At 39.9% G+C, this 27215-nt stretch overlaps 1 protein-coding gene across 14 annotated transcripts in view; it reads left to right on the forward strand.

Moving 5' to 3' along the window:
• Positions 1-27215, forward strand: part of plekhg4b (pleckstrin homology domain containing, family G (with RhoGef domain) member 4B) — a 156888-nt gene that overhangs the window by 122883 nt on the left and 6790 nt on the right. For 6 of the 14 annotated variants that reach the window (XM_073924412.1, XM_073924414.1, XM_073924413.1 and 3 more), the window contains 4 exon segments: positions 88-265; positions 4513-4629; positions 10930-11199; positions 25791-26026. In XM_073924412.1, the coding sequence (XP_073780513.1) occupies positions 88-265; positions 4513-4629; positions 10930-11199; positions 25791-26026 (801 nt within the window). 14 annotated transcript variants of the gene reach the window in all.

The following is a 27215-nucleotide window of genomic DNA, read 5'->3' on the forward strand; positions in this document are numbered from 1 at the left end:
GTGGGCGACCATGTGAGAGTTGCAGAGAGCTAGCTGCCTGCAGGATGTTTACTTTTCCTTGTTGACTGTGTGTGTGTGTGTGTTCAGACAGCAGAGATCGGCATGACGGAGAGTGTGGGCGACAGCGGCCTGCGTTTCGAGATCTGGTTTCGACGCAGGAAAACTCAGGACACCTTCATCCTGCAGGCCGCATCCGCTGAGGTGAAGAGCGTCTGGACCGGCGTCATCGGGAAGATCCTGTGGAGACAAGCTCTGCGAAACAGAGGTCAGAGAACACACTCAGCTGAAAGAGACCGAAAATCAGCTCTCATGCATTCTCTAATTCAGACAAATGCACTAGGCCTAATGTTTATTTGTTTTCTGCATCACAACCCCAAGATTGAATTATTGCAGAACTTACATCTACATGTATGCCTATGAGTGGTGCGGTACGGGCAAAGAGCTTAGAATGACCATTGCAACAGCAGCGCCCAGCAACAGCCCTGCATTCCACCATTTTGGAGTGAAAGTGATCGGCCGCCCAATGGATCTCATTACTGTCGCGATGGCAAGCAGCTGCTTTGTTTTTTATTTATTTATTTAAAAAGCGCATTAAAGCTGAGATACAACCTGAAAGACGACAATACAACACTTACTATCACAATCATCAGCACTTTTAATAGTTTATTTTACAGACTTATAATATGCTGCTGTTCTAATGGAGTTTTCATTCTAAAATGGCCACCGTGCCCTCTAGTGGCTGTTTCCCAAATTACACTAGAGTGTCGCCTCTTGGTCATTCTAAGCTCTTTGGTACGGGTCACCTTTATCAGGCTTGTGTCTTCACTGCCAAAGGGTACCAATGGTGGTGGTGTACAGAAAGTTTCAGTCGACGTCATTCTCACTGGAGGAAATGTCTACAGTAAAGTTCACATATCATAAGAGAAGCACTTCTCACAACACAGAGGCTTTATACACATAAATACTTGTGTATAAATGTTCATTACTAACCTTACTATGAACATGAGTTGATTATAACTGCAGATTAATGACAGTGTGAAATAGCCTACTGTAACGTCTGCGATTATAGAAAATAAATAAATAAATGAACATATATGAACACATACAGCCCCTTACAGTCTCCGATATGTTACCAATTACAGAAAAACTACACACAGCAGACATTTAGTCCTTATTTGGATTCAAAAACAACACACAGCATATAGCCCACAGTGCAAACCTCTCATCTGTGTCTGTAATCTTCAGCAGCACATGTAGCCTCTGTTAGAGAGTCATTCCATCATTCTGACTCCAGAACAGTCCAGAAGGTGATGATAATAGTTAAACATGGCAGTTTGTTCATGTTTTAGGTTACTGAAAGAATCATTTGCTCTTTTGTTTTTTCGCGCTTCACTCTCGCGCTTGTCTGTTTCTGAAAGGATCGGATGTCAGAAGCCCTTCAATAATCTTGCACGTGTTATTATTATCAGCTCAAGAAGTTCCTTATTTCAAACATAGATGCATGGCGAGCGCAAGCGAACACTCTAGAGAAAGCGAAACCGCTCAAGCTTATAGACGGCCTCATAAACAACAACAGGACACGACAGATTGTGATCTTCTGGGTTCAAGTCGACCATGGCTCGTTATTATTTGTATATATTATTACGATGTAATGTCTTGGCCAGGGGCATTGCTAGACATAAAGATCTACTGGATCTACTGGATCAATTCCCCCCCTCAAAAAAAAAAAAAAGTAAACAAAAATAAATAAATAAATAATTATAAAAAATAATTACAAAAAATATTGTACATTTACATGAATAAATAAATTTAAATTATAAACATTTAAATGAAATTATATAGACAATTCTATAGAATACAAAAAAAGTTGTTTTATGGAATTGTCTGCTGTTTTAGACTTGATACGTGGCAGAGAATTAGCTTTATTAAGTTTTACCTCCCTGACTCGTCATCACTACTTTTTGCTTTATACAAAAAAAAAAAAATCTACCAGGAAGCATGCTTGGTAAAGATCACCATCAGATTATTTAAACTTTAGTTTTGTCGACTTGCAAAACTCACTGCGTGCCGACACCTCCACATAAAAGTCTGTTAATGCCGGTATTGTGTTAACAACCGGGACTCGCACTTGTAGAAGAGCAGTGTGTCAGGGTTCAGCAGGAGTAGTGTTTGGCTTTTTCTGCGCACATGCAGAGATGCGTCAGTTTGCTTTCTAATTAAACTACATTGCTTTCGCCAGCGTTGGTTCAGTTGCGCATAGAATAACGTCTTTATTCGGGGATTACCACTCTTAATAAATACACTTGCATATGAGGTAAGTCGTATCTCAAAGCATTTACTGGGGCACTGGCGATTTTGAGTCTAGGGACACCCAAAAAAATCTGCTTAATTTAAAAAAGACTATTGTAAAAAAGCTATAACCCGGAAATGGTATAAAGAAGAGCAACCAACTAAAGATGAATAGTTCAAAATTATACCAGAAGTTAAGGAAATTGAAAAAATGACACATGCACTTTTATTACAATTAGAGACCTTTGAGAAGAAATGGAGTAAATGGCTGGCTTTCTCCTCAACGACAATATAATTATTTATAATTGAACATTTACATAATTCTAGAGGTTATGTATCATTATGAAACTATGTTTGGCAAACTTTTATTATGTTTAATTTCATACTTATTTATTTATTTATTTTTATGAGGTCAATTTAATATTTTTATACATGTATGTATATGGATATACATGTGTGGAATGGATGTACACATTTTTTTCCCCACTGGTAATGTGTTCCTAAAAAATCTAAAAAAAATTAATAAAAAAAAAGACTATTAAAGACGGTCTGTTTATATACAAATGTGTAATTATTTAAAGTAACCTAATAATAATAATAATAATAATAATAACAATTATTATTGTTGCTGTTGTTGATAATTTGTTTGATTTAATAAAATAGTTTTTGCTATTAACATTTTTCATCTTCTTAATTGGGCATTTTTTCATGAATTATTTGATATGCCTAATTTGTTGAGCAGTCAGTCTGCTGATTCTCTTTATTTTGAAAACTCACATTTAAAACTAAATAAATTGTCTAGGATAGAAATTATTATTAAATTAATATTTTAATTTCAGTACATTTAAATCCATCTAAAAGCTTAAGTTTACACAATATTCTATTACTTTTATAATGCACTATTAATTTACTTTTAATTTGTTTAAATAAATAACTATTCATACTGCTCATTTACATCCTTTTTCAAACAATTCATTATAAGTAACAAGTAATCTGTTCCTCAGAGTCATTTCTTTGTAAATCTGAATTTATTTATTTCATTCATTTATTTTCATTTCGGCTTAGTCCCTTTATATATATCTGGGGTTGCCACAGCGGAATATACCAGCATGTTTTACGCAGCAGATGCCTTTCCAGCTGCAACCCATCACTGGAAAACACCCATGCACACTCATTCTCACTACAGACAGTTTAGCTTACCCAATTCCCCCATAGCGCATGTGTTTGGACATCTGGGGGAAACCGGAGCACCCGGAGGAAACCCACGCCAACATGGGGAGAACATGCAAACTCCACACAGAAATGCCAACTGACCCAGCCGAGGCTCGAACCAGTGACCTTCTTGCTGCGAGGCGATCTTGCTACCCACTGTGCCACTGAGCTGCCCAATTTATTTATTTATTTATTTGTGCTAAACCTTCACACCTGCAGTAATGTCATTTCTTATAAGAATCATTTGAAGCATCAAGGAGGCTTTTTTTTTGCAGATTAGTTTTTAACCAGACAAAGCAAAGCCACACATGAGCAGAAACGTGTGTGTGGACATGTGCGTATGTGTGCTTGCATGTGTGTGTGTGTGTGTTTCCAGTGCTGTGGTCTCACTGTGAGCCGCTTTTGTCTCGTGGTTATTCTTAAAAGCTAGAAATGTGTTGCATTAGAAACTGTTGTGGAGAAGCGCTGTGGTATTAAAGCCTGTTCCTGTGAGTGTTTGCTGCTGTGCTGCTTGTGAACGACTGAGCCACGACTGTGCTCCAAATGATATTAATGTTTTCAAAGTGCACTGCGAAGGGAGCACAGTTGTAAACATGAAGATCGCTAAAACTGAACTGTAAACATACTTTGAAAGCAAATTACACCTAAGAGAGATGAGCTTAATGCTTTATTTTTAAATCATTCCAAGTGTAAATGTTAGAATGTTCTAAATGAATAGGGCATAGGGGGGATCACTCGGAATAGAACACAGCCAAGAACTATATTTCTAACTACAGCTCCAGAGGTGTAGTTGCGAGTGCTCAAGTTTGTGACGCAGTTTGTGAATGTTTGCTCGAGCGATGGATTTGGGAAACGCCAAATCAACAAACTATATTTGTAACGACGCAACTTACGACCTGAGTTAGCTAACGATAGTTTTCGGAAATGTACCCCAGCTTGTGAATGTTCTGGTTGTGTTGTGAATGTTTGCTGATGTTTAGCTTCTGAATGACGTTGTTGTGTTTTAATCAGAGCTGCGGATGCAGGAGATGGTGTCGATGGGAATCGGGAATAAACCATTCATGGACATCAAACCCAGCGATTCTGCCATCAGCGATCGAGCTGTTGACTACACCATGAAGAGCTCCGGTGAGATTCAGCAGCATCTACATCTTTATATAAACACCAGGGGCCTCATGTACGAAGACTTGCGTGGAAATCATACTAAAACATTTAAAAAGAAAAAAAAATTTCTAAAAAAAAATTGAAAAAAATACAGATGTGTGAAACACTGCGTACGCCGAATCACACACATATTTTCTTTGTACATCCAAATGAACGTGAAACTGAGCGCAACATGCACGAGCGCAAAACCCCTCCCTGCCTCCTCCCCCGTATGAATATGCTAATGACTCTACTTTGGCAAAACCCAACGAAAAAGCAACGGCAAAAGCAAGCGAGAAGAGAAACTTTGAACAGAATGTGAATTGGAGGTGCTGCTTTCGGAGGTAGACCGGATAAAAGCGGTGTTATTTGCAAGTTTCTCCTCCGAAATTAACAACAAAAGAAAAAATAGAGTGGGAGAGTTTAGCTGATGCGGTTAACACAGTTGGGTCTGAACATCGAACTGAGTGAATTAAAAAAGAAATAGTGTGATTTATATGTGTAAAATGTTGCAGCACCCCTAACAGTCTCAGTGGCGCAGCTCGTAAGACGCATGTTAACATGTTTTGACACGTTCGAGCATGAACTCGATTCGAATCCAGCGTTTGATGAACTCTTTCTTCTTTTTTACATATCAGATTTTGCCTACTATTTATCACGGGAAAGACAAGTAGGAATCATTAATAAGTCTATGCATCATATTTTATTTGCACATTTATTGAATGGAAATGTTTCTGATTCACGCATGCAAATTCATCTTCAGATAGTGTCTTTATAGCAATGTGTGTGCAGTAGATCGCTCAGATTACATTGGGAAAACAGGCGACCACTGCAAATTGTGCTTTAATGTTTAGCTGGTCAACTGTATGGTATGGAAACCTTATATACCTGCTAGATGAACCCGTCTCATACAGCTGCCATTGCAAGGCTCAGACACTTTGTAGAGAGCAATTTAACACAACTGCCTCTAGGAGTCGCCAATGGAAATAAAACAGACACGCACAAAAAATGTGCGTACGGCAGCCATGAAGTTGGCTTGGAGCTGCGCACATTCCCACGTTCAGTTCAGTTTTCCATGATGACAGTAAATAATATTAGACTAGATATTCTTCAAGACACTTTTTTTACAGCCTAAAGTGACATTTAAAGGCTTAACTAGGTTTATGTTCAATCCACTTCAACTTGTGAAAGCTATTTAGTTAACTTAATGGATTTGTGTTGGGACAACATGAAGGAATTGTGTTGAAGCCTGCCTTTTTACAGTGCTGAACCTCATGGCCTTAAAGGGTCATGAAACCCCCCCATTTCAGCAGGGTGTTTTCACACCTCTAGTTTGGAAAAAGTCAGGAAAGTGGGTGTGTCTAGCTCTGTTTGGGTGGGAGTGTCCAGGGAGGGAAAGAGGGAAGGATTTGAATAAAAATGGGAGTTTCCAGTTGGGCATGGGCTGATTTTCACCAAGGCAAAACAAACACACACGCAGGGGAGAAAGATAGTGTGTTTAATGACAAAGGAATATTTGATACCGCACGTCGTATAGACCTTTTTCATGGCTGCTGCATGGAGGGCGCCATAGCGACCAGCGTCTTCCGGTAGAATGCTAAAAACTTCCGTTTACAGCGTGTACAACTGGTCATTTGCTCTCCGAAAATGGGTTTCAATAACGTTTTTAATGGATAACAGTGTGTTTTGTGACACACAACTTAGAAATGTGTCTGTTAAAGCCGTTATAATCTGTCACATGTGGTTCAAGCGCGTCACAAATAAGAGAAAAACGTTCTCCTAGTTCACGTGTCTGCCGTCAGTGTGTGTGTGCGTTCCCGGCCTGTCAGCTGTTAGCTCAGCGGCTCTTTAACACACTCACACACACACACACATGCACACACAGAGAGACAGAGCAAACCAGAGTACTGGCATGAAACTTAACAGGTATGAAAGTCGTGCAATTTACAAAAACGAGCAATAAAAGTCTGTTATTGATCCTCTGCTGGCTGATTTGCTGTTCATTCTAATCGCGAGCCGTTTGTGTTTTATTTCGTGTGTTGTTTTCACCACGGTTTGTGTTTTTCTGTCATTTCGAAATGACACTAGCCTATTTTTTCACTCTGTCACAGTTATTAAATCAGTGTGTCAGTGGCACAGTACAGGCTACGTGTGTGTGTCAAACATTTTGGGCTGGTTATATATTTGAAATAAAGAGAAAATGTTGACTTTAGCGATGACGAGGCTTCATTTAAACTGCAGAAGATGCCGTCTGACAGCGAGGGGAAAACGCCTCACAGCAGCTGTTTTCCATCCTATTAGATGGCATTTCTTTAAATGATCAGTCCAGGAGATGCTGCTGATGGACAACAGTATTAGTTCAAAGAGGATAAAAGCAGGTAAAATAGATTAAAACTATCGTTTCAAAGCTGTCCAAATGTGACTGTTTACACGCATCAGCTGCCGACCGGAAGTTCTTCGCATTCTCCTTGCGCATACACGCAAAGCATAATGGGTAATTTTGCGTTTCCAGAAAAAGGTCTATAAGAGAAAAAAACCTCTGCATTTCTCTGTAACTCAGATCCACTCGGTAGATCAGAAACCTGTGTGTGTGTAGACGATCTTGTCACAAAATGCAGCGAAAATTAAACACGATGGTCGGCAATAGTTTGCTTGCAGTGTTCATGTGTTTTCACTCAGAGAGCAGCATTTACAGCAGATCTTTCAGCCCATAATATTGCAGTGATATTAACGTAAACTGAGTAACTTAGAAATCATTTTGACTCTGGTCTGTCTTTAAACACTGGAAGAGTACTGCTGACCATACTAACTATAACTTTGCCATCTGAATGAACAAAGAATCTGATCGCACACACTTACCAAATCTGTAGAGACAGGACAATCAACCCCAACTGGAGCCGCGTCTTTTTTAAAAGGAGACGAGCAGCAAATCCGGATTTCACAATGTCCAGATGCTCTTGTGTAAAAAATGTTCTGTACTAACGTATTTCTGCTGTGCGTCTCATGCACTGATCCACACGTGAGCTCAGCTGCGCTCTCATAGCTGGAAAATGAAAACAAAACCTTCACTGCAGCACATTATAAAAGCAACATTGACCACCCGTATCTCCAAACAATTCTTATTCTTTTCCCACTTGTTTTGGCAACACAACGTGTCGTCTCTCTGCCGTCTGAACACTGTTTCAGGTACAAACAGTCTTCAAAGCTAGCATGCATATTAATGAAGTTGCACCTCATACACAATAGAGCGCGCTGATTGGTTTGAACCAAGTCTTACTCATGAATGAATGCAGCACACTCAGGCCCCGTTTACACTAGTGCATTTTAGTTGTAAAACGGCGTTGTAGAATGAAAACGATCCGCGTCCACACTCGCGTTTTACCCAGCGTTTCTGAACAGCTCTCCGTCCACACCAAAACGCCGAAAACGCACATCACGTGACCACACACACACACTCTCAGGCAAGCGCTGCAGCCCATCTACCCAGATGAGAGCTGTGCTATTCGGACTTCTCATCAAGCATCTCCCGCTGGATCTAATCTCACTATATTTATTAAACGGGATATTTCATTCATCTTGTTGTCTTTATCTAACGACATATTCCCTGACTTTGGGCATTGGAATCTATTACTTGTTCTCAGGTAACGTGTTTTGGCTGAGCGCAAAGATAAGTTAATGATTAATGTAAGCACATACATTCTGTATATTGACTGATCGCTTGCCTTAATTTCCTATAATGGTTAAACTTATTGTATGTTACACTTTTATAATGGCCATTATCGATTATTAAAACTGATATTCAGCAAAAGAGAGGCTGTGTTTCGTATTTTCACTGAAATTGAAAGGAGGCAGTTGTTATCGGCTTTGTTTTGTTATAAATATCCACACAGTGAAGATGACGCTCATATATGCAGCACGACGCCTCAACATTTCTGCTGTCTGTTTAGTTGTTAATATTAAAATGAAAATAGGCAGTTCCTTAAATCATGTTTACATTTTATTGTTGAGAAAGTGAAACAACGTAGCCAGGGTGAAGTGAATGAAGTTATAAAGTACACTGTTCCCTTTGAAGATTTACCCGTGTCCTCGGTATAGTCTGCTTTCCATATCAAACTGAGAAGAAGAGACTGCAGCCTTGATCAAACTTGCGAAGTCTGAACTTACACAGAGAAGATGCAGGACTGAACTGTGTGTTAGGCAACTTAATATTGAGGAAAAGCCCCAATCAGAGAGGCGAATGTCTGCAGCCCCGCCTCCATTTTAGATGTCTCCGTTTTCTATCATCCACACTGAGACGGAGCAGCAGCATTTCAGAATGAAAACGGCCTCTCCAGCGTTTTCGAAACGCTCCGTTTTCGGCATCTGAGAACTCCGGCGTAGTGTGGACGGATGGCGTAACCGTAGCAAAACTTATGCGTTTTCAAAACCCATTAGTGTAAACAGGGCCTCAGAGATGTAATACAGTACTTCCAGGTACAGACGTCCAGTCTACATGCTGGAATACACGCTAAGATCTCATGACCGTGACGCAGCTTCAAAAATCCGCTTCAAACCGGAAGTACGAATTTGCTAGAAATAACGCAAAAACAACCAATTTTCACTTTTTAGTGAGATATATGTGTCCTAATAGTGTTTTTAGCAGTGTGGGACACATATACGACTGTCAGCAGCTCAAAACATGTGTTTTGGTGTTTCGTGACCCTTTAAAGGCTGATTTATACTCCTGCGTCAAACACCGGCGTATGCTACGGCGCTCACGCATAGCCATCGCCGTCGCTGACGTGCACCTCTCAAAAAATGTAACTACACGTCGCAACGACGCGTAGCGCAAGCTCTGTGATTGGTCGGCTTGGTAGCGCTGACGAGTCTGGGCGGGACCGAGAGCCGCACGAATGGTGCAAGCGATTGTTTACAAGTGTGGAGTCCCGTGAAGGAGCTCCGGATGGAAAGTTTTGTTATGTGTTTACCTCATAGTTAAAGTTGTTGCACGTCCGCCGGTTCCTGCCACAAAATGAGCGAGTCTGAGTCACTTGTACATCCCGGAAGTGTTCAGGAAAAGCAAAAAAACAGTGAAGAAACTCGACACTGAGGAACATTTACACCTCACTGCCAACTAGCGTTTCGGAAGTGTTAATGCAGACCAACAGAGACAGCGCGTAGAAGTATAAATGCACAGCCATGCGCGTTGCATGCGCCGTGGGTTACGCCGGTCACCTGACGCAGAAGTATAAATCAGGCTTAAGACTCATACCATCGTGTGAAATCAGAGGTGTTGGTCTCTTTGTCCTCTATGCTGGTGTATTATTATAATGAAAAGAGAAGCCTAGCAGGATGTGGCCTGATCTGATCTGATCTTCAGGATAAGGGTTCATTCAGAGCAGTGTTAATATATCGGTGCGTTCATTCATTACAGCGGATCACACTCCTGTACGGGCTTGTGTTCTGTCTGTCTGTGTGTGTGTGTGTGTGAGCTGTAGGAAATCTGTGATCTTCACGCATTAGATGTGGAAACACACGGGTTCAAAGGAGGACACACACACGCCCTCACAAAGAGAGTGTGTGTGCGTGTGACATATCAAGACACAAATGTGTGTAATGTGATGGATAGGACACAAGTATTATAGGAGGAAGTGAGTTATGAGGGCATGGCTGATGTGCTCATTTCTCTAAAAGCTTACACATCACAGAATTACACAGAGTTATTTTAGAGAGTAAAACTGCGCACAGTTCCTCTTATGGTTAGGTTAGGCTTAGGGTTGGGGGAAGGCCATGGAATGTCCCCACAATTCACAAGAAACAAACCTGTGTCGTGTGTGTTTGTAGGCCTTTAAATTCTCAAAAACAAACCTGTGTGTGTGTGTGTGTGTGTGTGTGTGTGTGTGTGTGTGTGTGTGTGTGTGTGTGTGTGTGTGTGTGTGTGTGTGTGTGTTTGTAGAGTCCTCACAATTCACAAAAACAAACCTGTGCGTGTGTGTGTTTGTAGAGTCCTCACAAATAACAAAAACAAACATGACGTGTGTGTGTTTGTAGAGTCCTCACAATCCACAAAAACATACCTGTGTGTGTTTTTGAAGTCCTCACAATTCACAAAAACAAACCTGTGCGTGTGTGTGTTTGTAGAGTCCTCACAAATAACAAAAACAAACATGTCGTGTGTGTGTTTGTAGAGTGCTCACAATTCACAAAAACAAACCTGTGTGTGTGTGTGTGTGTGTGTGTGTGTGTGTGTGTGTGTTTAGAGTCCTCACAATTCACAAAAACAAATCTCTTTCCGTGTGTGTGTAGATTCGAGGACGCGCACATCAATAGCGGTGTCTTCAGTGGATCACTCGACGCCGTTTAAGCGCCCTCACTCCACCATCTCCAACAGCAGCTCCTCGTCCTCCAGCAGCCAGTCGTCATCATCTCTGCTGAACCTCCATCCGTCCCATACCCACCCGGCACAGATCCACCCGTCCCACATCCACCCATCCCACATCCACCCGTCCCACTGGCCCTATGACTGCATCGAGGAGGACGAGCTGGAGCACGAATCCTCCATCCAGAACAGCATGAGTGAGTCCACTGCTTCAGCACACTACACTATTTAGATATACAGTGGGGGTAATAAGTATTGAACACCCCAGCAATTTTCCTAGTAAACATGTTTCTAAAGGTGCTGTTGACTTGAAATGTTGACCACAACAACTAAATGAATCCACATATGCAAAGAAAACAAATCTTATTAGTCTACAAATGAAGTTCTGTGTAATAAAATGAAATGACAAAGGATAAAGTATTGAACACATGAAGAAAGGGAGGTGTATTTGAGCAGTGAACGCCCAGACAGCAGCTGAAATCTCTCAGTAGTTCTTCAGCAAGCCTCTGCCCTCAGTGTAAATGAACATCAGCTGCTTCAGTCCAACATCTTCATTAGCAGGAGGAGGAAGAGCAAACCAGGGTGGACATTTCAGCAGGACAATAGCCACATTTGCACTATCGGGCCAGTGCGAGCAAGGGCTTTTATCGGGCCGAGCCAGGCCAATCACCCTGGAGGTTGAGTAGTGAGGCTGAAATCATGTCATGTTTCCACTGTCAGGCTAGTAGCTCGCAGCGTGTCACGCAAACCCCGCCCCCAGAACGTCCCCCAAATCAAACATCACACAACCCGCCCACTTCAGCGGGAATCAGGCAGATCAAGCACACCATCCCATCATCAGGAGAGCATTAAAATGAACAAAACTCGGTAATAACTCGGTTTGAAATGTATTTTATAACATCCTCATTTAGATAGACGTCGTCAAACATTCAGCCCAAATGCTCCGGAGAGACCTGAGACATCAATTTTTCTCTAGGCTATATGACACTTCATAGGACATGGGTGATTCCTCTTTATTTAAAGGGCCATGAAACTCCCTTGTTTCAGCAGGGTGTTTTCACACCTCTACTTTGGAAAAAGTCAGAAAAGTGGGCGTGTCCAGCTCAAGTGTGCCGCAAGCCTGTGTTTGAGTGAAGGTCTCGGCCGTTAGATCGCCCCCTGGAGGCTGGCTGCAGTACAAGTCATAAAGCCCGCCTCCTCCATGTTAATGAAGGAGACTTGAGCCCAAATAAAAAAATTATTACACTTGCAATAAAATATCCCGAAAGATGGTTCTGGTGGATTAAGGCACTGGTTATTGTGCTGAAATAGGTGCAGATCTTCATTTTTGTAAACAGTTTGTTTTTAGCAGTAATTTAATGCTGGGCGTGTCATCGTGATTGACAGCTGTGATTGACAGTTTCTCAAAGCAGCGCGTCTGAGCTTCGGCAGGAGACTGAAGTGTTATTATTCGATTTCTGTGTTATTTTACCATGACAAAATGAGTTCAGCAGTAAACTACAGTTTTTGACATACATGATCCTGGTGGAACACTGTTTATTCGCTAAGGTCAGGGCTTTTTTCGGGCTTTATTAGTTTGCTGATACACGCCTAACCACCCAGATAGCAAAATACACTCGGGCCAGTTCCGGCTAGATTCTCGCCTGCCGGAGACTTACCCCTCAGAGCTCAGACTGACTACCTCTGCTGGCTGGACCTACTCCGGATGCCTGGACTCACTGCCCGATTCCAGCCCGAGTCAATCGAGCCAGATGCGGCGGCCGAGCGAGCCGGCGCTGCCGCATGCGAGCCGGAATCAGCCCGCGACGCCGCGAGTAGGTTATGTGCTGCGGCCCGGAGCTGGCGCGATTGAATATATAAAACCCTCATATTTGTTAACGTTATTACATCCATTTGTGTTGATACGAAAGCAAACGCATGCTGAGAAGATCGAGGGGCGTGGTTGATTTTACATAAAGCGTTTGGTTGGAAGCTCGACTCGCGGCTCGACTCGCGGTTCCTCCTCTGGCTCCATCAGACAGTCCTTCTGCGCATGTCAAGGCTCCAATTTCAGCAGTCTTTTGCGACAGTTTGTGCCCGTCAAGCAGGCGTTTTGCCCTCAAGGCGTTCAATGGGAAAAGGGGCTGTCGCGTCGTCCATATTTTTTACAGTCATTGGTCCAGCTCTGCTTAGGGGGGAGTGTCGGAGGAACTAAAGTGGGATGGTGTGGGAGTGTCTATTTGGGCATGTGCGAGTTTCAGAGTCAAAACACACACACACACACACACACACACACACACACAGGAGAAAGAGATGGTGTTTAACCTACATGGACATCTGTAGTCTAATTATTTGCCAAATTATTAAATGGTGGACTTTAACTGCAGTTTGGCTCTTTCATTCAGGGAATTCATTCATGTCCCTTGCGACAAACGAGATATTTGATTGGAGGAACTGCTCTAAGCGTGTATTTTTCATGCAATGTTTGATACCGCACGGCGAATGAGAGAAAAAAACCCTCCGCATTTACCGGAAACATAGATGCACACGGCAGGTAGCGTCAGAAAGCTGCGTGTGTTATTCCGGTCACTAAATGCGGTGAAAATCCTACACGAGGTTAAAGTTTGGTTGTGGTGCTAACATGTTTACACTCGGTGCAATAGTTAACTTAGTTCGATACGAACAAACTGAATAAACAAAGAGCACTGGTCGCTCACTTACCAAATCTGTAGAGACAGGACAATCACCAGCAACTAGAGCCGCGTCTTTATTAAGAGGAGACTACAAGCGAATCCGGATCTCAGCGTTTGCAGATGAGAACAGCTCTCAGGTAAACAATAATCCTCCTTAGACACGTAAGTTATTGTTGTCGAGCGTCGCGTACACTGTTAATCCACACGTGACTCCAGCTGCGCTCTCACAGAGAGAAAATGAAAACAAAACTGAACTGCAGCAAACTATAAAAGCAACACTTCACGCTTGTTTTGCCAACACAACGTGGCGTCTCTGCCGTCTAAACAATATATATGGCTTTAAAATGGTTTGATTTATGTATTGTGTATACCTACATTGTTATAGCTTTTGTTAGTTTTATATTGGTTTATTTATTAATTGTGATTGTATTATACCCAATATTTGTAATTCTTTAAATGATTTCAATATAATTTAGGCTATTTTATCTAGATATGACACTATTGAGCCTACAAAAGTGGACACATAATTTGTAACGTTTTATGTCTTTGTTGTATTCATATTGTGTATTATCTCAAAAATAAATTAAAAAAGAAAGAAAGAAGCCGCTCGCGACATCAACAGAGCTGTCAAGTGAGCGCTCTTTTGCCCGGTCTCACACAGGCATGTAAACGCGCACATTCTTTGGAATAGCCTATCTTAAACTGACCAGCTATATGTTTTCTTTCCCTTATTTATTCATGTGTTTGCCGCATGTACTCGTGTGTGATCGGAAAACTAGTGTAATGACGGTATGTCATCTTTAACAGACTCTGGCAAAGTCCGCCTCTCCTTTCACTCCGCCCTGAAGCCCCAGCCTTCCCTCTTTGGCCCAAGTTATTTGGCGGGCCGAAAAAGGCCGACCGCTGGCCCTGAGAAAGCCCCGCTTTGGCCCGATTAGGCCTAGGAGTGACAGTGCAAACGTGACTGGCCTTGGCTCGCTCTGGCTCGCTCGCTTTCGGCGCGATAGTGGAAACACGGCTAATGATCCAAAACACAGCCAAGGAGACTCTCAGATGCTTTCAGAGAAAGAAAACCAAGCTGTCGAATGGCCCAGCCAATCACTGAAGTGGTTTTCGGTTTTTATCTTAATAAATCAAACTCAGTCTGTCAGGGTTCTGCCACTCTGGTCTTGTAAATTCTTGTTTTGGTGGCAGAACTCGGACACTACCCATGTCTGGTCCTGTTTCTGTCTCTGTGTGCGCGCGCGCCGTCGTGGGTGTACGCAGAGTGTGAGCGCTCCTGCTTGATGCGGCCGCGTCACTCAGACGCGTGCGCTCTTGTACTCGTGTTTGTGTTTTCGTCTGTCAGCAGCGTGGTGTTTCATTCCCAGCGTCTCAGTCTTGTTGGTTTCGGTTTTGGTCGGCGCTGGGATGAAGCATGCACGCTGCGTGTGTGAGCGCACGGTGAGTGTTTTCATTCATCGTGTGCTCGTGTCTTGCGTCTTTTGTCAAAGCACGTGGCTCGGTGTTTACATTGTGGTCACGTGTTTTTGTCGTGTGCTTCAGTGTTGTGTTATGTGAGCGCATGGCTTGTATTGTCTCTCTGTGTCATGCGCTCTCTCGTCTATTGTCTAGTCCCACCCTCCTTGTTTACTCATTATTAGTTTGTCATGTTCACCTGTGTGTCAATTTACTTTTTGCCTTATAATCCCCCTCATGTTTTCAGTCCTTTGCCAGTTCGTCGTCTAAACTCCCCATGTGTTCCTGCTCTTGTCATGCAAGCCGTCAAGTCAAGTTTGTCAAGTTTGATTGTTTGTTAGTTAGTGTCATACTTATGTTTTTCCCCCTCGGGGTGGTTTTTGTTCTAATTTTGTTTTATTTTTATTATCAATAAATCCTCCTGTTTGCACTTGAGTCCTCGCTCCCTCATCCTTCCTGAACCCTGACACAGTCTGGAGGTTATGAATATCAGAAGAGTATACTTTATTGTCTACAACAAAGGAGAATTTTCAGGAGACCCCCAGTAGCATCTCTGTCTGAAAAATTCTGTCTCACTAATGTTCTGGCCTGCTTAAATACTCTTTTGCAACAGTTTTTTCCCTTTGTTCTACATATGTCACACAAGATCCCACCTAGTTTAACCCCTGACCCCAATTTCCACATAGGTTAACCCCTGACCCAAACCTGGTAACTATATAACCTATCTATTTCTTGTGATATGGTAATTCTTCTAATGGTATGCAAGTCTACAAGCAGATTATACACGTACAATTTGAATATATAGATTAACTTCGCACTTTAAAGAATATAAAATCCACTTCATCACCTGGTCCAATCCAATAGAGAATACAGAATAAGGGTGCTTTCACACCTACACTTTTGTTTCGGAACGTGTCTCGTTTGCCCAGTTAGCGCGGTTCGTTTGGCATATGTGAACAGGGCAATCGCGCTCTGTTCCGCGCCAAAGTAATCGCTCCGAGATCGCTTGAATGAGGTGGTCTCGGCTCGATTGAAACGAACCCTGGAGCGGTTCGATTGCAGTGAGAAAGCGATCCGATCCGAGCGCGGTTATATCACAGTGTTTTATAGATATGTAATAGGCTTACGGCTATATGAAGAGAGAATTATGAGTAGGGCGGGAAGTTTCGCGAGTCTCCGGATGCTCGCAAACGAGTGATGATCTCCCGGTAATCTCGCGTCTCTCTCCCAGTCCTCAAATAGGCATCGTCGCGCACCCTTCTCACCCCTCCCCACCGTGTCTCTCCTCAGACACGTCACGCGCGCACCCTGTCAATCACCACCAAACCACCACCTCTCCTGACAGCTGAGCGGGACACTGCAAAATAAACCCTGACACTCTGACCAATGTGAGGAGAGTTTACTCACACGTTTCTTGTTTTAGCTCTTTTGGTCCGTTTAGAAACTTTGCAGTGTGAAAGCAAACCGCTCCAAGAGCAAAGAGCAACAATGTAACAATTGTAATCTCTGTTTCGGAACAACTGAATCGATTCACAGGTGTGAAAGCACACTTAAGCTCAGATTTGATAGACGAGACCCACAGAACCATCAATATTTAGACACTCTGTTGAAGTCTGTAAGAAACTCACACCTGAGCAACGCATGAGGCTTCATTCTCCATATGAGAGGCGTCTTTAAGCTGCAGCGCCAATAAAAACTTTAATATAAAGTATTGCACACATTTTCAGTAGTTCAGCAGTTTTTTATGTTTGTATTGTTTGGGTTTTTACCAAAATCTAGCTCAATTCCATGTCAACAGCTCCTTTAGACATATTATTCCCAGGAAAAAAACATGACAACATGTTCAATGCTCATTTCCCCCACTCCAAATCATCCATTCATGTCTAAAGTTCTAGAAAAAAGTTGTCTGCCCAATTATGCTCCCTTCTACAGATGAACAATGCTCTTGAAGTCAACTTTCAGGTCTCATCATAGTACAGAAACCGCTCTAGTGAAAATAGATTTAGGCCCAATCCCATTTCTATTTTTGTACACCTTCCTCTTCCTCTTCCCCTTCTCCTTAAAACAGAGTGTGAAGGTAAAGGGCTTCAAAATTTACCCCTAAGAAATAGGACAGCACTACAGCACCTGCACACGTCATGTCATCGCAATCTCTGGCTTCATATGAGATCAGACGGTAACGACTGCTGTAGTGATTCCAGTTGCTTTGTTTTTTGGTGTTAATCTTCAGGACATCACTGAAGGCAACAATATCATGTTATCATAATGATCTAATGTGGCTCGTAACTGAAATAATAGAATAATAAATATAATCGATTATAAAATGATAGGCTCATAAATGTACTGTCCACTTACACAGTGGCCATATTCATCTAACACAAGAAAACACCATTAACATTATAGCAGACACTGTAAGCTCATTCCCAGCCTCTAGACTCTTCTGACAGCGAGTGTCATCGAGTGTCACATGTGATAGTTCGTTGTGGGTCTGCTATACAAGAGTTATTGATTATTAATGATTTGATTAGGACAGTAATGTCTGACTCTGCTTAGACTAAAGTCTCATCACTGAACAGAAATAATGTCCAGTATAGAATATAAAGTCCTGCTGCAGTGGAGACAGAATGAATATTGTGTCTGACTCCATCATGAGCTTGGAGGACTGCATCCATACATCTCTGACATGACTCACATCACTGATTAATAAAGTCATCCGGAATGAAGAAGAAAGCCTTCCTGCAGGACTCCCAGAGTTCATCAAGAGTCTTTGTGTTCATCTTCAACACCTCCTCCTTCATCTTACCCCAGACATGCACAATAATGTTCATGTTAAGAGAATTGGGACACCCCCACCCTTGGTTTTGCGCATTCACTTGAAGTTGTAGGAATGTCCCAATTCTCTTCTCTAAGGGGAAGGGCTAAGGGGTAGAATTGGGATTAGGCCTTACTCTTAAGCCGCCTCTCCCCTGCACATGACATTCCGACACGACTGTCACGATATGCCCACTTGTGGCAGTCGCACAGAGTTTTCAGTTTTGTTGTGCACCATGAGAGAGAAGCTGGTGTCCGAAATAAAGGAGTGCAAAATCAAGAGCCCTTGTTCTCTGTGCGTTCACCATGGTTGAATGAATGAACGAACGAATGAATGAATAATTGTATGAATGAATGAATAATTGAGTGAATGAATGAATAATTAAGTGAATGAATGAATAAATGAATAATTGAATGAATAAATAAATAAATTAAATAATTAATTAATAATTGAATGAATGAATGAATGAATGAATGAATGAATGAATCAATCAATGAATCAATCAATCAATCAATCAATCAATCAATCAATCAATCAATCAATCAATCAATCAATCAACCAATCAATTAAATGAATCAAATGAATCAAATGAATAAATAATTGAATGGATTAATGAATGAATGAATTAATTAATTAATAATTGAATTAATTAATTAATAAATGAATGAATGAATGAATAATTGAATGAATGAGTGAATTAATAAATAAATTAATTAATTAATAATTGAATGCATGAATGAATGAATGAATGAATAACTAATTGAATGAATGAATTAATTAATTAATTAATAATTGAATGAATAAATGAATAAATGAATTAATTAATTAATAATTGACTGAATGAATGAATGAATGAATTAATGAATGAATGAATAATTGAATGAATTAATTAATAAATGAATGAATGAATGAATAATTGAATTAATTAATAAATTAATTAATTAATTAATAATTGACTGAATGAATGAATGAATGAATGAATGAATGAATGAATGAATGAATGAATGAATGAATGAATGAATGAATACTACAAATGTATAGACCACTTAAAATTTTGGAGGAAATGTGGACACAACGTTAAATGTGACAGAACGGTGGCTCAGTGGTTAGCACTGTTGCTTCACAGCAAGAAATTCGCTGGTTTGAGTCCCAGCTGGGTCAGTTGGTGGTTCTGTGTGGAGTTTGCGTGTTCTCCCCGTGTTGGCGTGGGTTTCCTTCGGATGCTCCGGTGTCCCCCACAGTCCAAACACATGCGCTATAGGGGGAATTGATGAACTAAATGTATGTGTGTGTGTGTGTGTGTGTGTGTGTGTGTTTGTGTGTGTGTGTGTGTGTGTGTGTGTGTGTGTGTGTGTGTGTGTGTGTGTGTGTGTGTGTGTGTGTGTGTGTGTGTGTGTGTGTGTGTGTGTGTGTGTGTGTGTGTGTGTGTGTGTGTGTGAGAATCTGAATGAGTGTGTATGGTTGTACTGGGTTGCAGCTGGAAGGGTATCTGCTGCATAAAACATATGCTGGAATAGTTGGAGGTTCATTCTGCTGTGGCAACCCCTGATGAATAAAAGAACTAAGCCAAAGGAAAATAAATGAATGAGTTTTAATTGATTTATTTTTTATTTAGAACTTCAGGGATCTTTTAGTTTTCAATAAAAAAATTAAATATAAAATAAATATTAATTTAATTTAAAGCACTTTATAAAAACTGACTGCAGATCCAAGATTAAAAAAACAAATACTGATAAATAAAATACAAAAAATAGACCTAAAAGTATCACTGTTCACAATGTATTTTGTAACTCCACAATATTATCATTAGAGTATAATGTTAGATAAATGTTTATTAACAGCTGATGATCAAGGTTAATTATATCCTGTTTTGGAAAAAAACGACTCAGAATGTGTGCCGTGTTGTGTAGTGTAAAGGTCTCTGGTGTGCAGTTACTCTGAAAAGGGTGTGAAAGATGACAAATTGTGGTTTGTTAGAATCAAAAGGCGTAACTTCTGCTAAAACCTGACTTTAACATGACTAATCTGACTGCATTAAACGCCGACATGAGCAGAAATATGATGAGCTTGTCAAAGCTTCATTATCAAAGTTTAAGTTAATATGAATTAATCACATTCAAACTGTAATAACAAGCTTCTGGATTTAATACATTTAGTCAAACTTTAGTATAATATAAGTGAATAATGTTGATGTGAGTAATGTTTTCTGTTCTAAGATTTGTGTCAAAAAATTATTGAAATAGAGATAAAATAAGTAACTGCATATTTTTCTTGCAAAACAAAATTAAAAGGTTTCATTAAAAAAAGAAGGTATAATATATTTAAAACAAGGTGTACATGGCAGCAGATGTACGTTAAATTAATCAAAGGTGACAGTAAATTTATTAAACCGCTGCATTACATACACAATAAGTATAAGAGACGTCTCCCAATTGCCCCCACACCCCTTCTTCTTTTATTTTCTTCTTATTTCATATTTATTTATTCATTTTAATATTTTTTATATAACACTTTAACACAATATATATTGTTTTAAACTGTGCAAATGTCCTTTTTTTTCCCTTTCTCCCTAATCTTTTAAGTATCCATCTGTATCCTCACTGATTATTTCTGATGTATCTCTGATTTGTGTTGTGTTCTAATAAAAAAACAGTTTAAAAAAAGATGACAGTAAAAACATTTGATACAACACATTCAGTTTCAAATAAGCTGTTTCTTAAGACTAAATTCATCAAATAATACCTAAAGGTAGAAATATATCAATATTTTCAACATTTATATTAATTATAAATATTCCTGGATCATCAAAATCATCATATTAGTGGGATTTCTGGAGGATTATGTGACTGGAATAATTCTGATGATTATTCACATTCAAAACACCTATTTTTAATGTTAATAATAATCAGAATATATTAAAATATATATGTAGTGTACATAGAAGCAGTGTATATATTGTACACTATATATATTTGACACTATATATCCAATAGTGTCCAATATATTGTACAATATATACACTGCTTATCCACGTGTATATATATATATATATATATATATATATATATATATATATATATATGGCAATCTCAGTTGTAAGAGCAACAAATAATAAAAAAATAAACTTGACTTCTAGTTGATCATTTAGAGGGTGGATTTCTCTGCTGAATCATCTGTTGATCTGCAATCATCACCAATACTGCAGAAGACCTACTGGAACCAGCATGGAGACAAGATTCTCATAGAAATCAGTCAAGTTTGGTGAAGAAAACATCATGGTTTGGGGTTCATTCAGTATGGGGGCGTGCGAGAGATCTGCAGAGTGGATCATCAACATCAACAGCCTGAGGTATCAAGACATCTGTGCTGCCCATTACATTACAAACCACAGGAGAGGGACAATTCTCCAGCAGGATAGCGCTCCTCCTCATACTTCAGCCTCCACATCAAAGCTCCTGAAAGCAGAGAAGGTCAAGCTGCTCCAGGATTGGCCAGCCCAGTCACCAGACATGAACATTATTGAGCATGTCTGGGGTAAGATGAAGGAGAAGCGTTGAAGATGAACACAAAGACTCTTGATGAACTCTGGGAGTCCTGCTGAACGCTTTCTTCTTCATTCCAGATGACTTTATTAATCAGTGATGTGAGTCATGTCAGAGATGTATGGATGCAGTCCTCCAAGCTCATGATGGAGTCAGACACAATATTCATTCTGTCTCCACTGCAGCAGGACTTTATATTCTATACTGGACATTATTTCTGTTCAGTGATGAGACTTTAGTCTAAGCAGAGTCAGACATTACTGTCCTAATCAAATCAGTCATAATCAAGACATGATCAGATTTTATTGTGCTCAAATAAGCAAAACCTATAGGTCTTTACCTTTCATATGAGCCACTTCTGACACCAAATGATCCACTAGAAGTCAACTTATTTGCTGTTCCTAAAGCTTGGATAGGCGACAAGACTTTTGTCAGGTAGTGTGTGTATATATAAGACAAATAGATTGTAATTATACATAAAAAATGATCATATAATAATAGGTGTGATTAACATTATCGTTTTGAACAGGAAGAGGAACTGCTTTGAATCACACTCTAATAATACTCGTCAGCAGAGAAAGAGTTTTAGTCTTGTGAACACTCTGCCCAGTGAAACCACAGTCTTTCTGGCCCTCAGAGTTTCCACTGGTGAACTAAAGACACCATAGCAGAGTGCGAAAGAGAGAGGGGCCACTTCCTGTTTCATACTTCCTGTCTGTTTATGAACACATTCAGCACACCACACACTCTATTATCATAGATACACTCAACTATATATGAAGATCCACACCGCTGCTTTCATACTGCTTTCATATACCACTTCCTGTATATTTTTCCCAATTTCTGTTTAACGGAGAGAAGATTTATTAAACACATTTCTAATCATAATAGTTTTAATAACTCATCTCCAATAACTGATTTATTTTATCTTTACCATGATGACAGCACATAATATTCAATTCAATTCAATTCAGCTTTATTTGTATAGCGCTTTTACAATGTAGATTGTGTCAAAGCAGCTTCACATAAATGGTCATAGTAACTGGAACAGTGTGGTTCAGTAACTGGAACAGTGTGGTTCAGGTTTTAGTGTTTAAGTTCAGTTCAGTTCAGTTTAGCTCAGTTCAGTGTGATTTATTCATTACTGAGAGTTCAAACACTGAAGAGCAAATTCATCGATGCGTAGCTCTACCAATCCTGAACCATGTGAGGCAGTGGCGACAGCGGAGAGGGAAAAAAACTTCACCTCATAGGAGTGAAGAAAAAAAACCTTGAGAGAACCAGACTCAGTTGGGCACGACCATTTTAATTTCTCCGCTGGCCAAAAGTCTTGTGCAGAGCTTCAGTCGCCGTGGTGGAGGCTGGAAGATGGCCTCAGCGAAGACTCGTCTGTCCCTGGAGCGTGGCTGGAATCAGACTCATGTTCTCCACTCCCCACGACCATCAGCGCAGCAGCAGCTCAGGATACGGCCTGGTCCCGGATATGGAAACCTTGGGATCCTCACGTCACTGGTCTTGGATCCAATCAGTGACTCCGCATAATCTAAGGACCTCGGGATGAGTATCCCCAGGTGAAAATAGAGAATAAAGAGAATAATTAGCGTAGCTGCTGTTCATAGTGTATATAAGCAAGATGCAGAAGCCAGTGTGGAACCCGCTAGGTGATGCATTGAGTGTATGCTTTACTAAACAGATAGATCTTTAATCTAGTTTGGAACTGGGAGAGTGTGTCTGAGCCTCGGACGTTATCAGGAAGGCTATTCCAGAGTGTAGGAGCCATGAAAGAGAAGGCTCGACCTCCTTTACTTGATTTTTGCTATTCTAGGTACTACCAGAAGCCTTGAGTTTTGAGATCTTAAAGAGCGAGTTGGATTGTAGCGAGACAGAAGGTTGGTTAGATAAACAGGAGCTAGATTATTTAGAGCTTTATAGGTGAGAAGTAATATTTTAAATTCAATACGAAACTTAACAGGCAGCCAGTGTAATATTAGACTAGATATTCTTCAAGACACTAGTATTCAGCTTAAAGTGACATTTAAAGGCTTAACTAGGGTAATTAGGGTAAAGTTAGGGTAATTAGGCAAGTCATTGTATAACAGTGGTTTGTTCTCGAGACATTACAAAACTAATATTGCTTAAGGGGTCTAATAATATTGACCTTAAAATGGCCTTTAAAAAAATTAAAAACTGCTTTTATTCTAGCCGAAATAAAACAAATAAGACTTTCACCAGAAGCAAAAATATTATAGGAAATACTGTGAAAAATTCCTGAATCTGTTCAACTTCATTTGGGAAATATTAGAAAAAGAAATTCACAAGAGGACGAATAATTCTGACATCAACTGTATGTAGAAATACATAAATATACATATTTTTAATTGTTTATGTTTAAGGAAAAAAATGATCGGGGATGTTTGATTTTTTTATTAAGTATTTAAAATAAAAGCATTTATTTGATTTATCATTAATCGTGTGAAACACTTTGATGCATATATAATGAATAAAAGTATCATTCTTTTTCCCTTACTTTATTTTTATGCCAAGTATAGATGTCATTGTTTATACAGATATTCATTCATTCATTTTCCTTCGGCTTAGTCTCTTTATTCATCAGGGGTCACTATTATCCACCATATGTTTTACACAGCGGATGACCTTCCAGCTGCAATCCAGTACTGGGAAACTGTCACATTTACACACACACTCATACACTACGGCCAGTTTAGTTCATCAGTTCCCCTATAGTGCATGTGTTTGGACTGTGGGGGAAACCGGAGAACCCGGAGGCAACCTCCCGTTCTCCCTCAGGAGGCCAATACGGAAGTAACTGAAACTGCAATTCATCGAAATTCCACTAGTCCTGGCTCCATAATAGAGCAAAATTTAATTGAGCCCACTGTTAGAATGGCCAACTTTACAGCAGAAAAAAAGGTGTTTACAGCCTGCTACAAAGAACCATTTTGGTTAATACAGCTAATATTACCCTTCATGACAACTGTGAGGGGGGTGAATTTTTTTATAACTCATCAGTTTCCTTTATATTAAGTTATATTAAGTTTGCATAATTAAGGGCGTGGCCACTTGATTGACAGTTAGGTCTTGCTGGTCGCCGTCACGTCACCTCAGCTGATTCCAGCAGATTAGCCACTGATTTCAGCATATTCATCATATTTTTGTTTTGTTCTATGTGGCTTTACACAGTCAGTTGCCTTTTGGGATTATATCATACTATTATTAGATGATATGGCATGCTGTGTGCACTTAATGGTGCTCACAAACCATTCACGTGGCCTCCGTTTCCCATGTGAGTAAAGTTATATACTTGTAAACCATCTCTATACATGTATTTGTTTTATTTAAGATCATTTATCATTTATAATGTTCTTTAGAGCTGTAATGCACTGAAGAATCTGACAGACTGATTAGCTGTGGACTGTAGATCAGTCATCTGAAGCGTTGTCATACAGTGTTATGCTGAATTTCATCAATAGTCTTGCATTAACTAACACAGACTATATCTGAAGTGTTTGGAAGTAATTTGCGTTTTCCTCCTGTGGGAAAACATCATAAGAACAATGTTTAGCGGCTCGATGTGTTATAGCAGTGTTTTTAAAAGTCTAAACACTTTATTGATATAGTGTACAGCCAAGCACAAGTGGTCAGAACACAAACGAGTCGCAGGTGATGAAGTATTAAGCGTTCTCCCAAAGTAAAGTGTGTCTAAGCCAGGTCCAAGCCAGGTCTGTAGCTCCGCCTCACTCTCCGCCTCTTTGCCCTTGTTTGGTATCCCCCCGTGAGTGCGATGACAAGCAAACAAAATTGCGACGGTTGGCCCCGCCTACTTGTGGTTTCTTTTGCGCTCTTTAGAAACCTACGGGTGACGTCACAAACACCCATATATTTTACAGTCTATGGGGAGAACATGCAAACTCCACATAGAAATGCCAACTGGCTCAGCCGGGACTCAAACCAGCGACCTTCTTGCTGTAAGGCCACAGTGCTAACCACTGAGCCACCGTGTCGCTTTATTCATATTGTTTAATAGTTTAATGGAAACTCATGTTTGTGTTTCGTCTGTGTGTGTATAAATTAAATGTGTGTGTGTTTTTTTAATGCAATCTCATGCATGTAGTGTGTGTGTTGGTGTCAATGTATAAATATATAATGTGTGTGTGTGTGTGCGCGTGTGTTCAATATTAACTCCTTTATGTGTTGTGTGCAGTCAATGAGAGTAAATAAATGTAATGCAAATGTGTGCGTGTGTATGATGTGATGTGTTTAATTCGTGTGTGTGCTGTGTGCAGTTGGCGAGAGCGTGGAGAGCTCGTCGTCTCAGTGCACGTCGAGCGACAGCATCAGTAATCTGAGCATCATCACCGTCCAGCATCATCCGGCTCTGCTGATGGAGAAGGACAGCAGTGACGGAGGCTCGTGTGTGTGTACACCATCACCATCACCTTCACCACCCACAGCATCCAGCAGCGTCCTCTATCACACAGAGCAGGAGCTGCAGACGCCGAGCACTAACTACATCACTGCGGTGAGAAACACACACACACACACAGTCATAATTACACATCTGACCTCTTCCAAAACCAGCAACAATCAAGAATGCATGATTATCTGCTGTCATGGCTTTGCAATCAATAAATGTGATTATAAAGCAAGCCAATGGAGCCAAAACAGCACCAGCATAACCAAAGACGAGTCAATTTACGAGTTTTTTTTTTTAAATTCCAAAGCGTTTTCCCAAAATATGTGTCAAAATAGGATTTGTCAGCAGAAATCATCACTGTGTCTCGTTCTCCAGCAGTGTTTTCATCTCATTTCATGTGCCGTGTTTGTTTCAGCAGAGCCAGGCGTCTCCTGGTCTGTTAGGCCTGTCCACTCTGGTCTGAATCAAACACTTCAGTAAGTAACTGGTGTGATTCCTGACGCTTGCTCTTTTTAAAGGGACACTTCAGACAGAACTGAACATTTCCTCATCATTCACTCGTGTGGCTCTAAAGATCTGTTGAACACAAAATAAGATATTTTGAAGAATGTTGCAAATAGCAGCTAGTAGCTTTGATTCCATCCACCAAAATGATTAGAAATTAGAAAACTATTTTCCTTTTTTCCAAATATTTCCTAAATTATGTTGAAAAGATTTACGAAATTTTCACAGTATTTCCTACAATATTTTTTCCTCTGGAGAAAGTCTTTTTTGTTTTATTTCGGCTAGAATAAAAGCAGTTTTTAATTTTTTATTAAACATTTTAAGGTCAATATTATTACCCCCTTTAAGCTATATATTGTTTTCAATAGTCTACAGAACAAACCACTGTTATACAAAAACTTGCCTAATTACCCTAACCTGCCTAGTTAACCTAATTAAGCTGTATAGAAGTGTCTGGAAGAATATCTAGTCAAATATTATTTACTGTCATCATGGCAAAGATAAAATAAATCAGTTTTTAGAAACGAATTATTAAAGCTATTATGCTTAGAAATGTGTTGAACAAATCTTCTCCCTGTTAAACAGAAATTGGGGCTGGAAAATAAATTCTGACTTCAACTGTATATATATATATATATATATATATATATATATATATATATATATATATATATATATATATATATATATATATATATATATATATATATATATATATATATATGTATAATGTATCAATTACATATTATATATATATATATATATATATATATATATATATATATATATA

Source organism: Danio rerio, chromosome 16, assembly GCF_049306965.1.
Source record: "Danio rerio strain Tuebingen ecotype United States chromosome 16, GRCz12tu, whole genome shotgun sequence".
Taxonomy (NCBI): Eukaryota; Metazoa; Chordata; class Actinopteri; order Cypriniformes; family Danionidae; genus Danio; species Danio rerio.